The sequence below is a fragment of the Ptychodera flava genome, chromosome 4, assembly GCF_041260155.1.
Source record: "Ptychodera flava strain L36383 chromosome 4, AS_Pfla_20210202, whole genome shotgun sequence".
NCBI classification, from domain to species: domain Eukaryota; kingdom Metazoa; phylum Hemichordata; class Enteropneusta; family Ptychoderidae; genus Ptychodera; species Ptychodera flava.
In genome coordinates this window covers 25,885,311-25,901,325 of record NC_091931.1, presented here as the reverse complement: position 1 = coordinate 25,901,325, position 16,015 = coordinate 25,885,311, and the positions used below count along the sequence as shown (strand labels likewise).

Sequence of the window (16,015 nt, the reverse complement as noted above, 5' to 3'; positions counted from 1 at the left end):
ATACATACATACATACATACATACATACATACATACATACATGATTTGCATACGACTTATATGCAAAGGAAATATTTGAAGCTCACATTTTGACAGTTGAGCATTGCAAATAATGAAATTGATAAAATTCACAAAAGTAAATACACGAAATTCTCGATTTTTAGCAACATCTTGGATGGGAATGACTTCGATAATTTATATTAAATTAAAACGCTTTTGCCGTTTCTGGTTGGGAAAAATAACGGCTGAAAGTTCACGACAATGACATGTTAGCATGTGTCAGGTCGAATGTCTATCTGTGGACAGATTTATTTAGAAGACATAATATATTTAACAACTGTCGGAGGGCCTAATGAGCATTTGTATGATATGTGAAGCGTGCATTTTCACCACTGTGCACGTAGCGGTACACGGACTTCACTTTGACAGATTTTTCGTTGAATATCACACAATATCGCTTCTTTTACGTGTCTGAGAGGTAAAACTTTTTTTACAGGCAATGGAACTAGTGGCGATAATGGACAAGGAGATTAAACTTTGGTACATTTAACACAAATCTACGACAAAAAATATTTCTCACATCCTTACAAACGTACGCAAAAATGACAAAAATGAATAATTTAAACCATGAGAATACGGCAGCTCCATTGTCTGGTTCACCGATAAACCGACAGCACCAAACGTTCAGAAACCAATTGCAAAACTGGCGCCAATAGGATAGACGTGCCATAAACTAAAGCAAACGAAACGACGAACAACAATGAGGCACAAATTGAGATTAATACATCGACAGGCGAGGTTGTTGTTTTGTTGTGGACGCCAACGTTGATTTGATCTCAAGGACCGTCAAGCTGGGTAGTTTTTCACCCTCTTTTCAGTGCGTGGTTTTTGGTTCCTCATTTTACATAGCAGTAGCTATACAAGTGACTCGCTGATGGAATACAGACATGGAAAAAGCTGGAAAGTATATCTGAGAAATATTTTTACTTTCCATTGACGTATGCCGAGCAGAACAATTGGGTGAACAACTAACTGCAACGACTGTATGAGACTGCGCTGTTATGAAAACACACAACCACTGAATATATCATATAATTATGTCGACAAATTCGACTTTCTTTAATGAAACACAAAACACTTTACAACGTAATTATAAAAAGAAGATACAGTACTCTCCGATATACAAAATATGGCCTCTAAAAGTAAATTCATATTTTTATACTTTTCATTCCAGAAAACTTCAGGTTTGAAGAAGATTTCACATTATTACTGTTCGAAAAAAATGAACAAAATTCTTATAAAACACCAATAAACATAAATACTAAAGTTTTGATACTTCACCGCGCATATGGTAAGAGTCTTGTCTTTTATAATTAACAGCTAAAGTAACGATATACGTACGGTATATTCAAAGTTGCTCATTTGACACCATGGAATATCACTGTGCCGACAGGCTCACTGGCTATATAATCTTCAAAACATATATTTCTCTAAATTATTGGGGCAATCTGTGTATATCGAGCACGCATATCACTTAATTTAAGGCCTGTACGCCGACTAATATGTCACGTGACAGATATTCTGCGAATATTCATGATTTTTGATTAAAATCGATACCATTATAGATTTTAGTAACTCATGGACGAAATCTTTTACTTAAAAGTTGTGTCGCACGTAATCACACAACTTTGCAAACTTAATATGATACAGAATATTAGAGACTTTCTGTTTATGTAGTTTGTATGCACATAGAAGAGCGGTTAGATTACTACACATAGAGGAAGGTGGATGACACCTCCGTCCGGCAATGATGGCACTATATAGATAGCATAGCGGTCGGAACTTGCTTTTTCACTAACTGTCCAGACGTATTTATTTGAAAAAGAGTACTTGAAAAACTTGCACTTTCATGGACGTCGCGAGGGTTTATTTTTTTTGCAAAGTAATCACATTGAAAAGAAATGCTGCCAGGGATACATTTCATGAATGAATTCGGCAAACGGAAAATCAATTACACCATTATTATTAACCTTAGAGGACAGACTCTTCCGTACGTCATCATAACATAACTCCCTGGTCAACGATCGTAGATAAATTGAAATATATAATACATACAAAGGTTAATCACATTGTCATGTCCACCGAAAAGTCCAATGGGAAATGTGACAGTCTGCATCTTCGCCATAGGATGTGAAGGCGGAGACACCCCCTCGCAAAAACATGCAACTCAAGTGCACAAACGTCATGAAAAATATCTCCTGAGAAAGTTTCAGAACCCTTGAACGGATGCAACACTAAACTATTTTTTCTGTACAGGTAGTATGGTGATAATGGGATACAAACGTGGAGGACACGGCTCCTAATATTGTCATTTTATGGACGGCGTAATGAGTTCTTCCTCACTGACACTGCTACACAACAACAAAAGCTGGGGCCATCACTCTAACCACAACCATAAATGTCACAGATTTTCATAACACCTGGTATAATGGATGATGACAGTCCTTCGCGTAACACTTTCACCCTTCAATTGTTGTTTATATAGGAGTCGTTCTTGAACAATCCTCCTATTCTTAAATTTCTTTCCGCACTGATCTGAGCGTGTACAGCCACATGTTCACTGGGTATGCATACCCGCTGTGTTCCAAAATCGCCAGGAAAGCAAAACATTTTAAAGGCGATTTTTCGTCAGTCGTGATCTGATTTCTTGGAGCTGTTGAACCACTGGGAAGTTGTACAGGTAGGGCACCTTTTCCGGGTCAACCGCGCGCGGCAAAAACTGCACTCTCTTGTATTCGGGCTTCGTCATCTGCGCGTTTGTCGGAAGCCCTTTCTGATCTAAAGCTATGTACCAGGGATCGTCCATGGTTTTCTCCTCTCCTGTGCCGGGATCTCTCTTTCTCTTGCTTGGGTGTCGGACTGATGAGAAACGACTGTAATAATCTGCCATCTGTTCCTCTTTGAAAACGCAGCTTCTGGTCAGAATGGACTGCAAAACAAGCAACAAAAATGTTTACTCGCACTCATAAATTTTCTCTTTCAGATTCATGGGGTCAGGGACACAGTAAAAAGACACCATAAATAAGATAGCAAAAACAATTTAAAATGATAAATAAATAAATAAACAAACAAATCAATAAATAAATAAGCCTAGGTTTGTCAATATCGAGGTAAATAGAGGTGATACCCATTTGAAGTGGGAAGTATGTATAGGGGCGATTACAATCAGACAACCATTTGCAAAGTGGCTGATAATATATTCTGAGATGATGAATTTCAGTTGTAGACGGGAAAAACTGCTGCAGTGGTACTGTACCGATGAAATAGCACTTTTTTCTTCTCACTGACACAAGTATTTACATTTGAATCAAAATATCTGTTCCATGAAACAAACAAACAAACAGGCAAAACGACAAGCGAACCAAAACAATCGTTCCATGCCGCCCCGTCACATTTGGAGTGAGCTAGACATGGCATGTTTCTTTGGACCAAGAGTTTTAGAAAATCTTCTCTGTGATTCAGTCTGAGAGGATGAAACGTCAATAGAGTCACAATGGCAACTTGTGATTCGTGGCATAAGCAATTGAATGTAAAATACTTAAGGTAGTATGCGCCTCGAAAGTGAGAGACTTAAACTTTTGCTTGAACTTTCCTCAAGGTATCTTTCAGCCATTCTCTTTCAAAATAAAGAATGAAAATCGGGGTCACCATGCACAATTTTGTTACTGGAGAAACAAATTACCAAAGACTTACATTGAAAATGGCCACCATCCCTGTGTGAACTCTCAGGGAATAATAAAATTTTCGATTTTCGAAAAACTAAGATGGTGAAAGTGTTTCTTACACCAATAGCTTTAAAATGAGCCCCAACAAGTGGTAGATCTGAAAAGAATTGTAAAAGTTTGAGAGTCCAAATATCTGTCCCCGGGGCGCATTCTATCTTAAGAGAGATAATGCAAGTTGCGTCTTGAATACTCACCGATGTGTTTAGTTGACCATGTCGGTCCATGGCTAGATAGAGACCACTGTCCACTCCCTTCAGAGCCACAATATTCGGTGTCTGCACCATGACTAGTTTCAAAATAGCTGTGAATGGATAAATTGGAAATTCATCAGAGACCCGCTGGCGGGAAAAGCTAGACTTTATATAAACTCACAGAAATGCAGGAACTTCTGGATGACACCGTCGCATTAGTGCGTCGGGAACTATAGGATGAACGATGCGATGAAAGTGAACGATCAGCTAAGGAAAATATGTAGTCTGCACACCAAAAATTAAAACGATTCTGTTTCAGATTGACTCAATCATTTCAAACCATTTCTTTAATTTTCGGAACTAAATCACGTTTCCTTCTCTCACAGTATATTGTCGTGTGAGACTTACAGTAACATATTGTGGAACCCAGGTAACCGCTGCAGGGAAAATGTGCAATTCAAATTACCCATGTTACACAGTGAAGAGTGAACAAAGATCTTGACACATAATAAAAAAGACACTCGCATTTTACTATGCGGAGCAGGTGTGAAAATGAAGAGGACTCTCCATCAATCCTATCGTTACCCCAGGGCATTGACGGAGTTGGATATATTTAGCCATCTTCTTGGTCAGGCATTGTCTGATCTTGTATGTTCACGGAGCATTGCATCAACCCTCGGGACAAATCAGTAAAGCTGCCGTGAAATCTGTGCATCTGTTTCCACTGACCCATTTATTTTCAATCACGGCTATAATGTGGAAAAATAGTGGCGCTCGCTCGGTTGCCATGGCCATGCGCTGTTTACGCTTCTTATTTATGTACTTTGGCACCAAAGTGATAGTGTTGGCAAAATTTTGAGAGAATTTTCGACAATGAATGCCCCGAATAAGACACTTGTAATAACGAATATTTGGCAATTCTCTATCGAGTCTGGCATTTGGCAGAGAACGTGTTCGAATTTTGACGATCATTGAAGATTTGCTATGACAAAAACAGATGTCTATTTTTATGGCCGTAGAAACTCTTGCTCGGGGATACAGTTGTCTATCGTGTGTGCAATGTTGAAGTTTCATCCTTTTTATGACTAAATTTGGAGGTAAAAATTTTAAAACTTGCTAACACTGAAGCGCGTTGCTATGACGTCAGTGATTCTGTGACTGGCAACAGTGCGTATGTGTACCTAAGGTTAAATGAGCGTACATTCCCTTAAAAAAACTTAAGAAAAATCACGTTTTCGTAGATAATACAAAATCCTGATGGCAACCGTTGCCTAGTAATTTCAATCTTTCAGTTTTGCCGTAAGCGCATCAGCTGCTCTACAGCGTCATTTTATCGACGTCAACCGCCTCCCCTCTATGACCTTCAACCCCATCAAGTGCGTATTCAGCTCTGAATCTCTGACGTTATCGAGCACTCTACATCACCTTAGCGCGACCGACTTTTCTTATGGAAACCGGCAGTTCGGGCGCGAAGCTAGTAAACCTGGACAGAAGACGTTGACTACAACCATCGTCCGGATATTGTCAATCCTGTCATGGAAATATGCAAGGCCTTTTTTATAATTTTGTTTTAATTACAAAACAATGGGAAGCACAAAACAGAGGCAAAGGAAGGTAACAAAAACAGAAAAAAAAAAGACAGGAAAAGGAAGAAAACGACATGGCAAAAAGGAGAAACAAGAAAACCTCTTGAAAGGCCTTTCTTTTACAAAATCAATCAAAAACTAATACAGTAGCCAAAAATTAAATCGGCAAAGACAATGTCTCGGGGCATCACATTTGTCGATTTTGTTAATTCCTGCTATGATTCGTCAATCCTGTCATTAATATAATCTCAAAGTTTAATTTTACAAGCCTTTCAAAAACTAGTCCAGGTGTACAAGATTGCGGACCAAGTTGGTGCCCAGCTACCACAAATCTTTCAATGAAAACTTTGCACATATATATTTTGGTAACTCAGGCACAAAACATACATCATTTGTCCGAATCTCTGACGGGGATCAGTGAGAGATTATAAAACATATGCTGAATGAGCGACGTACAAAACATCCCTTACATTACCTTTATAAATAATATTAAAGAATGTGCAGCTAAAGCAAAGACGGAATGTTTTATTTGTGTCACATATTCAGAAACAGTGTTATCGAGAGATTTACAACGACGTCTAATCTGAAAAGAGCTAAGTGAATTCCTGAAGCGGTTGTATGATGGCAATGGAACCCGTTTGTTGATCGAAGTCATGCATCAGGTGCCAATGTCACGGTCGTAGAGATAATCGAATTGCAATATTAACAGGCTGTCATCGGCAGATAATCTCTGGCCATTAATCATCTGAGACAGGACGGCGGCGCCGCCTCGTATAGACGTAGCACCTGGAGAAAGAAGGAACTTAAAGATTTCTGGAACCTTCCATCAGGCGACCGATCATCGGAAAGCAATAAACCACACCTATATAGCGACGGGCATACCACGAAATATTGAAAAGCCCACGACATATGTGCACGCGCGATAGCGAGTGTACATATGGAGTGAACTGCTAACAACAGAGCGGTAAATAAACACGTTGCTGAAGAGGTTTATTGGAATTACGTGTATATTATAACAGTAAATTGAAGTGTTTCTCAACGTAAGAATTCACACGCGTTCGAACTGTAGTAGTTTCAAGAAGTTAGTATGCGCCTCGAAAATGAAAGAATTAAACTTTTGCTCAAACTTTCCTCAATTAAACTTTAGAACACACTCTTACCAAAGCAAGAATAAAAATCAGGGACCACAGTGCAAAATTTGGTACTAGAGAGACAAATTACCTAAGATTCCCGATATTTGAAATTCAAAATGGCCGCCATCACTGTGTTAACTCTATGGGGAAAAATAAAATTGTCGATTTTCGAAAAACTAAGATGGTGAAGACTTTTATTTCATCGAGAGCTAGGCCCCTACAAGTGGCAAATCAGAAAATAATTGATAAAATTTGAAAGCCCGAATTTCTGTCCCCGGGTGGCGTTCTACCTTAAAGGCCAGTGAGCTGCAATCTGCGAAATTTGTCCAACCTCAAGGTACTTCCAATTTCCTCAGATATTCATTGCAATCTACAAATTGAAGAATATAGTCATTAACTATGCCTCAACAACATTTGCTTGTGGCAGAATAGGTAAGAAATTGAACAGATTTCTGTTCGTTTTAAATTTCCTGTCATTTTCAAAATCTTTCCATATTATGTGAAAGACAGAGGATTTTTTTGTCAAAGTGGAGTAAATTCCCTTACCGTCCTTTCAGTGGGTTACACCATGTTATATTTGTAAAGATTCAAATGTGTACATGCACCATTTATGCTGTATATCATGTAGTTGTATGGAGGCGGCCATATTTGGGTGCGGCACCCGTTCATTATTTGTCTTACTGAAACCTCCCCATGCAGTCCCACTCAGTGGATGATTATATTTGAGTAAACATCTCTCAGTAAGAACATTTCTATGAACTAATTTAAATCAAAATATAAAATCATGAAAAAAATCCCAAAAGTTGCAGCTCATGTGCCTTTAACGCGAATATATGGCACTATTAATTTCACCTCTCGACCAATCACTGTACTTTCTCCATCAATGTCAGGAGTGATATCATGAAGTACACGAGACAATGATGCAGTGAGTCATATATGTTCTTCCGCTTCACAGTCCATGGTAGACTTGGTTCAAGTCGGTGAATTTTAAAAAAATAAAATCATTTGTAATAGTTTCTCTTGTGTCTCTCCTATTTCGTACAAACCTATCCGGAATTTGGCAGCTCACGCCAGGTTTCCCAGCGATTGAATGGGTCACGTTTGAGTCCGCGCAGTAGTGAGTTAGTTTCTGCAGGATTCCGGGTGAAACTCCGCTGTATAGCGTTCACTCCACTCATCGCGTTCACCCTACTCATCGCGTCCACTCAAGCGCGCGTTTCACATGAAAGCAAAAATACAAATCATTGCGTTCACTCCACTCAAACATTCACAAATCACAGACTTGAACCAAGTCTAAGTCCATGGTTAGGATAAGTTGTTTGTTTCCAGCCTCCCTCTCACAAACGCACTCCACTGATATATTTCCGAGCACTTGCAAGTGAAATTAGATATTTTTGTTTTCACGGCAAAGAAGATAATCTAGGTTATAAGTAATTACCTTGGAGCAATTAATTAATTAATTAATTATCGCGTGTTGTGGCTGGTTGAGTGGCACGTGCTAATGGACGCTTTTCAATCTGTACGAAGCAAGTTAATTGCCGATACTCCTCGGAAGATTTGCGTTTTGGTTTCTGCAGTGTGGTGTCCAATTTTCCTGACAAAACCAAGTTTATACAGATAGTTCTTTGCGGTTGAATTTCACAACACGATACAAGATCAATTCGTTGGCCATATTTCGGGCAAACTGGCTTCAAGAATTCTTGCAAAGGCACCAAGAAAAGTACTCGGCCTACTCTCCGTTATCGCCCTATCGGATATCATAAAGGGCAATTTCAGATCAAAGCGATCGTTTATTGTTTGTTGCCGAAATATGTGTCCATCGATACAACAGGACAAACATTGTCGTCATTCCGACCGCTTTTCCGATTTGAACACGTTGCTCGGAATTTTTCATCTTTAATAGCGCCGCCCTCCACAATGCATGCATTCCTCGCTTTGTGGTCAACATGGTAACGCAGCCGGCGCGGAGTAACCTTCTCACACAATCAAAAGGGCGTTTTGCAATGTCAAATCCATTGTGTTCGTGCGCGAAAATTGATATATCTTAAATAAACAAATAAAAGATGATCATCTTCCTGTAAAGATAACGAACTCGCCCGAGGACAGATTGGAGCTTGATCGAAATTACAAGTGTCGCCGGGCCAAGCGGCTCCATTAACTTTCGTGTCATCCCTGTTGAGAGAAAACAGTTCTATGACTCTTTTACATTTCCGAGGCGGCCTACCATGCTCAGGTTTCCGTTCGTACGAGACGTATTGTCCTCGCCTTCGGAATCGTGGAATATATCTGGCAGTCAGAGAGACAACCACTCCACCTAAACAACTTGAACAATTTTAAAAGCTTTCCATGAAGCCTTTTGCTTTTTTGTCGGCTTTCTAAAAGCAACAGAACTTAACTTTTGTTGTCTCAACAATACTGACCGCATAAATGACCTGAAAATGCCACGGGGGGGGGGGGGGTATATCATAATAAAAGATACGCACTTTACATTTGAGCACCGTTACTCTACAGTAATCGTGATTTCATTTGAGGCCATAACAAATTTATTTGCATCTGATGAGATAATAAAACCAACTATGAGACTTACGCTGACGATACCATTTTATCTGGTCTTACTAATTCACTTGGCGGGCTAGATTGTAGAGCCTAGAGGTCTCTCCGTGACGGCCCTTCCATATTGACAAAACTTTACTGCATGCAGTAAACCTTTTAACTGGTTAATAAATTGACGCAATTTGTGATCGTTGGGGTGTAAATGTCCGAGAAAACAGCCCAGAACATCATCGACCCATTTTAATAGACTTTAATGTATTTTGGTAATCGTAAATTTCGCCCAGCATGTGTCTAAACATGCCGTGTGCTGGTCAGTTCAACGATGTGTGATTGATGGCTTGTTATTGACGGCCATGTGGACGAAAACACGGGCGTTCTTGTTTTCAGTCTTTATCGGCTCATGATCGGGGAGTATTTGAGATGATTTCGACCCGGTCAGGTTATCGCGTGGATCGAAGAGGTCGGTTGGACCAGATAACCTTTATCGGCGTGAGTCGTCGGGTCACAAGGGATTGGATGGTTCCCATCAGTCCCATAGGGCATCTACGCCGGCGTCGACTCGAGGAGCACGCATGGGCACTTTTAATTGCGGCAGTGATTTCGGTGTTGTTGCTTATATCAGTCTCTTGAAAAGTGTCCAGGGCGCTCAGGAGCCAAGGGGAGACGTGCAGGATGAAATACTACCCAAGACACGAGTGATCGAAAATCAAATGAGGTATTCTGTCTACGTCCTTGAAGACTTGCCAAGATAAAAAAAAAACTTTACTTCACAGACCAGTGTGAGCTTGTGATGCTTCAGTAATTAGGACGAATACGACATTAAAAGGGGAGACAAAGGGGCCCGGAACGTGCTTGGGCTTGCTGGCTTATGCGTTTCCCGGGTAATTCAAGACGCAGTCGTATTCAGTCCCGTGTATAGAGTGACCACTTGTCACCCATTGATGGAGTTTGTCCGAACTTTACAAAGAGCTTTTGGGGGTAATTGTTATCGACTGCGGCCTTTGACGTTTGGGTAATGAAACGCCTTGTCAAATTATAGACATCAAGCAGCCCTGTAAAAAACCCTAATGACACGTTTAGATTGAGTCTAATGGCAAATAAAACGTGGGAAAAGCCATGAACACCACTTTACCCATGTTCTACGCGAGTTTTATTGCGCATGTAATTTGCAAGAAACAAAAAATCACGGGTGAATCTACGCCGTGTTGTAATGATGGGAACGGTCCCGGGTTAACTATTGACGTTAAGTTTTCGCACACTTACCGTGTCTGTTATGGTCCTCCGGTGTTCCTCCTATGGAGCCATTTGGGAAAATTTGGAGATGAAACCCCGTGCGACAATAAAATTGACGGTAATTGATCGCGTTAAAAATGGCCACAATATCATCGTCCGCATCGTCCGTGAACCTGTTGACGTGATTCTCTACGTCATGACGATCACTGAGGTCGACCGTAGAGTAGTCGCCAAGACTAAGACAGTCGACGGGGCAAAAAATTGCTACGATAACTATTAATGTAAAGGACTTCATGGCAAAGCTGTTAGTGAAGTGATCCCGTTGTTCCTGCCCGCTTTAGTTGTACTGAGGACATGTGCGTACAGGTCGGAGGACCTTTCATGCCGAGCTTGACCCTCGGGCGCCCTCTACTTTACACGAATTACGGACGAGGAAATGTCGGTTGTTTGACTACAGATAGTTGTAAACATTGGTGTACATGGTTGATCAACGTTCGGCATTTGTAAGGTAAACATTCATAATTCATTACGTTGCCTAAGTGCACATGTGTTCAAACGCCTACTCGTGCGAATGCCAAATCAGTTCAAACAGTTGGTCCACAGGTGTCTGTGGAAACTTGTTTCCGCATCGCGTAGTTGGTGGCGCTGTTCTTGATATCAGCATGTCAGTTCTTGCCCAAGACATCTGATGACGGTGCACTCAGGATGATCTTATGCCTTACAGGGCTCTTGTCACAATGTCCTAAATTGAGGTATGAGACCATGTATGTATGTATGTATGTATGTATGTATGTATGTATGTATGTATGTATGTATGTATGTATGTATGTATGTATGTATGTATGTATGTATGTATGTATGTATGTATGTATGTATGTATGTATGTATGTATGTATGTATGTATGTATGTTATGTATGTATGTATGTATGTATGTATGTATGTATGTATGTATGTATGTATGTATGTATGTATGTATGTATGTATGTATGTATGTATGTATGTATGTATGTATGTATGTATGTATGTATGTATGTATGTATGTATGTATGTATGTATGTATGTATGTATGTATGTATGTATGTATGTATGTATGTATGTATCTATGTATGTATCTATGTATGTATGTATGTATGTATGTATGTATGTATGTATGTATGTACTTTCGTGCCTACGTAAGACTTTGAAACTACACGTATGATTGTTGCAGCTATACATTCTATGCATGCCGTGCGAATAATTACAACATCTTTCGCTTGTAATACCATATATATAAAGAGGCCTCGTACATAAGTCAACTTAACGACTATCTAGCCAGGCCCAGCCTTCCAACTCTACTGTCAGACTATCGTAATTGTTAGCCTAACTCTGACTGGGCAAAAGTTTCCAGTGGAAGGACTTTGCGAGATTGGGGAAGCGGATGTTTACCTGTTGTGATGTATAGATTGTTTAGGAAGGGAAATAGACTGACAGAATCAGTGGCAGGTGCACGCATTCAGGTGGGGTTATAAAAAGTGCGAATCAGGTCGGACAGACCCAATATTACTTTTGCTTTTTAACAATATCATATTTGCTACTATTAAAATGGTGCAAAGATTGCTGCGAAAATGAATCGATCTCTCAGACCAACACTTGGGTGGAAACACTGTAAGTTTGGATCTCAAAAGAAAGAAAAAGACCTTCGGAACCAAATAAACGCAGAACGCAAATAAGTGATGATTTATCATTGATTGGTCTCTTTAGCATTTTATCGGAGCGGACCTGTCATGGCAATTTACTCAACTCCTTTTATTTTTAAATCCGACTGTTGATGCAAGATTGTGTGTGTTCTATCAAATCAAGAAGAGTTATCTCACAAGGGATATGCTCGGCTGCTCAGGATAGGGCGGAGATGGAGGGCGCCCGCAGGCGACTAGTTTCTAAAATTAACTTTAATCCCATGATTTAGTGCTTCAAAACTTTATTTTAAGCCTTAAACAATAAACATGAAATGAATTCAGGGTGAGAAATTGGTAAACACTGTCCATATAGGATCTATGACATAAACTGGTTTCCCAAATTTTCTGTGAAACTAGTCCTCTACAACAACACGTAATCACGCTGTCTTGCAGAGCTTTATCGACTCTATGGTTCAAAGTTCACGTGGACAAAAATACATAAAATTTGAGTACACATTTTTCGACAGTTTAGAAATAGGAAAGAGTACCATGTGGAAATAACATTTGGATTAGAACGAATAGATCACAGTAGGTCCATGATATAAGTTGTTGTGCACGTCTCCTTTTTTTCAGGACGACAAGGAAAAGTTGCTTGGAGCTCATAAATAATCTGTCTTCCTTCTGATATTGTTCTCACAGGGAAAATGGAAATAAAAACATTCACTGCCATAGATTAAAAGAGAACTGACAAAAGCGGAGAATTCGACATGAAAGTGTTCAAAAACCGTGGTATTTCTCTTGCATGATGTATTTTTCATTGTTCGAGAGAGACAGCATTATGTCTGTGGAAAGTTTGATAATATACTGATATTTAGTTTGCACCCGTTGAAGAAGTATTACACTTGTTGATGCTAAAAATGTAATACGAGTACTGTCTACTGGCATGTTTGTCGTATGGAGTGAACGTAATGCATTTTTTTATACGCACTATCAGAACTTTCGATATCTGCATTAGATAATTTACAAACCGGTTACTAACCGAACCCAAACAATAACAAACTAACGGGTTGTTTTGTCACTGACATGGCGCCCTCCACTGGCGTTAAGATTCCAAACGAGCCAGGTGGGACCGCATGCGCTACAATTGTTCACAGTGTGGCTATACATTCCAGGTCCGTCTGTGACTTTTGGTGTATTTTCAAAAGATTTTGTTGTTTTTTGTTCTTTGTGCAAAATACCAGGATTGTTCTGCTGCAAAAAGTATAGCGAAATGCTTTGCATTCAATTTGTCAAAAACAGCCGTTGTGTAAATGTACAATGGAATTATTGTCAACTTAATTCTTGCACGGGATGAAATTCATTTGTCATCATTGTATATTTTTACACAGCGTGAGATGTTTTCGAGGCCAATACTTTGATTATAAATGTACTTGAAAGAGTAGGAGAAGCAATTACTTCCGATTTCAACTTGAAGAAAGAAAACGAAAATATTTTCAAAAGTTACAGCTACGGCTGAAAAATCGTCATGCTCTTGTTTGAATTATTAGTTTGGCGTTCGGTATATGTTTACAGCGCTGTTCAGGGGCCTGGGTAGCCCTCTGAATGTTGTTAGGATTAGCTAAGTAAATATGAACACAGAATGGAGGTGTAAGGTTAAAGGACTTTCAACAAAATCTTGACTTTGGATTTCACTTGTAATTTTAAATGAAATCACAGGATTGTCCAAAACGGAAGAACGAACGGCAAATTTACCACATTAGACGGGTAAGGAGCGTAACGAACTCTCTTTTCCACTTGGCAAGAGTTTGCTGGAGCATACTGCTTTAACATTTTGAGTGTTTGCAAAATTGTAATTACGACGCGTTGGTTGTAAATCATGGCGATTTATAGGTTAAACAAGCGTTAAACAGCTAAGTACACATGTTTAGATAAAGGTATAGGTGCAGGTCTAGGTATGCGTTGACAATGTAGCTGGTGTCACGTACATGCTAAGCAGACGTACAGAAGACAGGACTGTCGGTCTTCTTAGTGAAAATTATTCGCAAAAATAAGGCCTCAGATTATTTTAAAACAATTTTCATTTGTAAAATCAGCACCGATGAGTTTATACTTATCTATTTCTCGCACAATCTTTCATTAAGTAGATTTAACATGTCTAAGACATCTTATCGCTGCCTTATCAATTTTATGAACCCACTTGATTTGACCAGAATGAATTGCGACTCATATAAGCTTATTGCATTTCAGTTCTATTTGTTTTAATATTATGACATGGCCATTGTAATCGAGAAACCTCAAATAGATATACAATACTACAGAGAGTCAAAGGAGACAATGGATATCAAAGATAGAATCATCTCGCTTCTACTGTACATGTAGAACATATAATGGTAGAACACTGAGTAATTGTTGGTCAACATTTTTCTTAAACTAGATACCTTGATAGTACCCGCAAGAAGACTATTTCTAAACAAGTTTGCGTGCAAGGCACGTTGTCTCAAAGTATTGTGATTTTCTGGTATACCATTGTATAATGCAAAATATAAAAGCGCCGACGCAATGAAAGAGGGCGCACTGAATGTTTTTCTGTCATCTACTGAGCGAACTATGATATATATTATTTAATGGCATAACGTTTTTATACTGGAGTGTAACGACAGCATATTCCGACCAATGGTATGGAATTACTCAGTACGTTGCATACCGAATTACACAAATTGTCTAAATATGTTCTTCCTCAAGAAAAGAGGACAGACGATCAAGATAACACAAAACAGTGAAATCTTGATTTGAAAATACTTTCTAAATTTCTTGATAACCGTTAATAAATAAAGTGACTTCTAAAAGAGGAGGGATACTTTCACATTTAAGGTAGAATACGCTTTGGGGACGAATTCGGACTCTAACACGTTTACAATTATATTCTTCTAACCTACCACTTGTGGTGGCTCATTTTGAAGCTTATGGGGTAAATAAAGTTTCACCGGCTTAGTTTTGTGAAAATAGGAAATTTTATTTTTCCTCCATAGAGGCAACACAGGGATGGCGGTCATTTTAAATTTCAATTTTAGGTAAAATTGAGTAATTCGTTTTTCTAATACCAAACTTTGCACTCTGATCCCCCATTTTTTATTGTTGATTTTGAAAGAGAACTTTCAAAAGTTTGTTTGAAGAAAGTTTGAGCAACAGTTTAAGTCTTTCATTTTCGAGGCGCGAACTACCCTTACAAAATACTATATAAACATACCTGCATAAATGATGTAATAGTAATTTTTTTGGTTTTTTTCTTCCTATATATTTCTGACAGACAGTTTTTCAAATTTGTAGTCAACATCTGAAGTTTGCATACGGTGTTTATCAAATTGTCCTGGAAAGTTTATACCACTACATAAAGATTGAGACCATTCTTTGAGAAGAAGGCGTGAATGTTTGGGAAGCGTAACAACCGTTGGAGAGTTTATATGTTTTATTTGTTTCACGCCACGAAAAGTTGATGTGAATATAACATTGGTGTTTAAACTCTAAATGGTTGTGTATTTGCCAATTTATGAGAGTGGATTTATCACATCTCAGCATCCACTGATGACACACTTTTACTGTGTGTAACAGATATGTATTTACTCATGTACGTTTGAGACAAAAATAAATGTAGTCAAATAGCGCCCAAGTCACTTACGTGGTTTAATTTTGAGCAAGTAAATGACACAGCTAACCATTTCAAACAGACTGATTCTGTCCAAAATTGCGTTTCTCTTCGAAATTATAACCTGCATTCTACTTAGTGCATAGACCCTAAACTGTTTAGAGCTTGTTAAGCATCAAACAACAGTGACGACTCGACGATCATCCAAGAAATAACGAACAACAACAAAGAGCAA

General features: G+C 39.0%; 1 protein-coding gene across 1 annotated transcript; it reads right to left on the bottom strand.

The window, feature by feature from the left end:
* Positions 1-1,085: 1,085 nt before the first annotated feature.
* Positions 1,086-10,925, bottom strand: LOC139131292 (fibroblast growth factor 9-like). The gene is made up of 3 exons (XM_070697284.1): positions 10,512-10,925; positions 3,980-4,086; positions 1,086-2,989 (listed from the first exon to the last, which is right to left on the bottom strand). The coding sequence occupies exons 1-3, from the start codon at positions 10,774-10,776 to the stop codon at positions 2,672-2,674; spliced, it is 690 nt and encodes a 229-aa protein (XP_070553385.1). The 5' UTR covers positions 10,777-10,925; the 3' UTR covers positions 1,086-2,671.
* Positions 10,926-16,015: the final 5,090 nt, after the last annotated feature.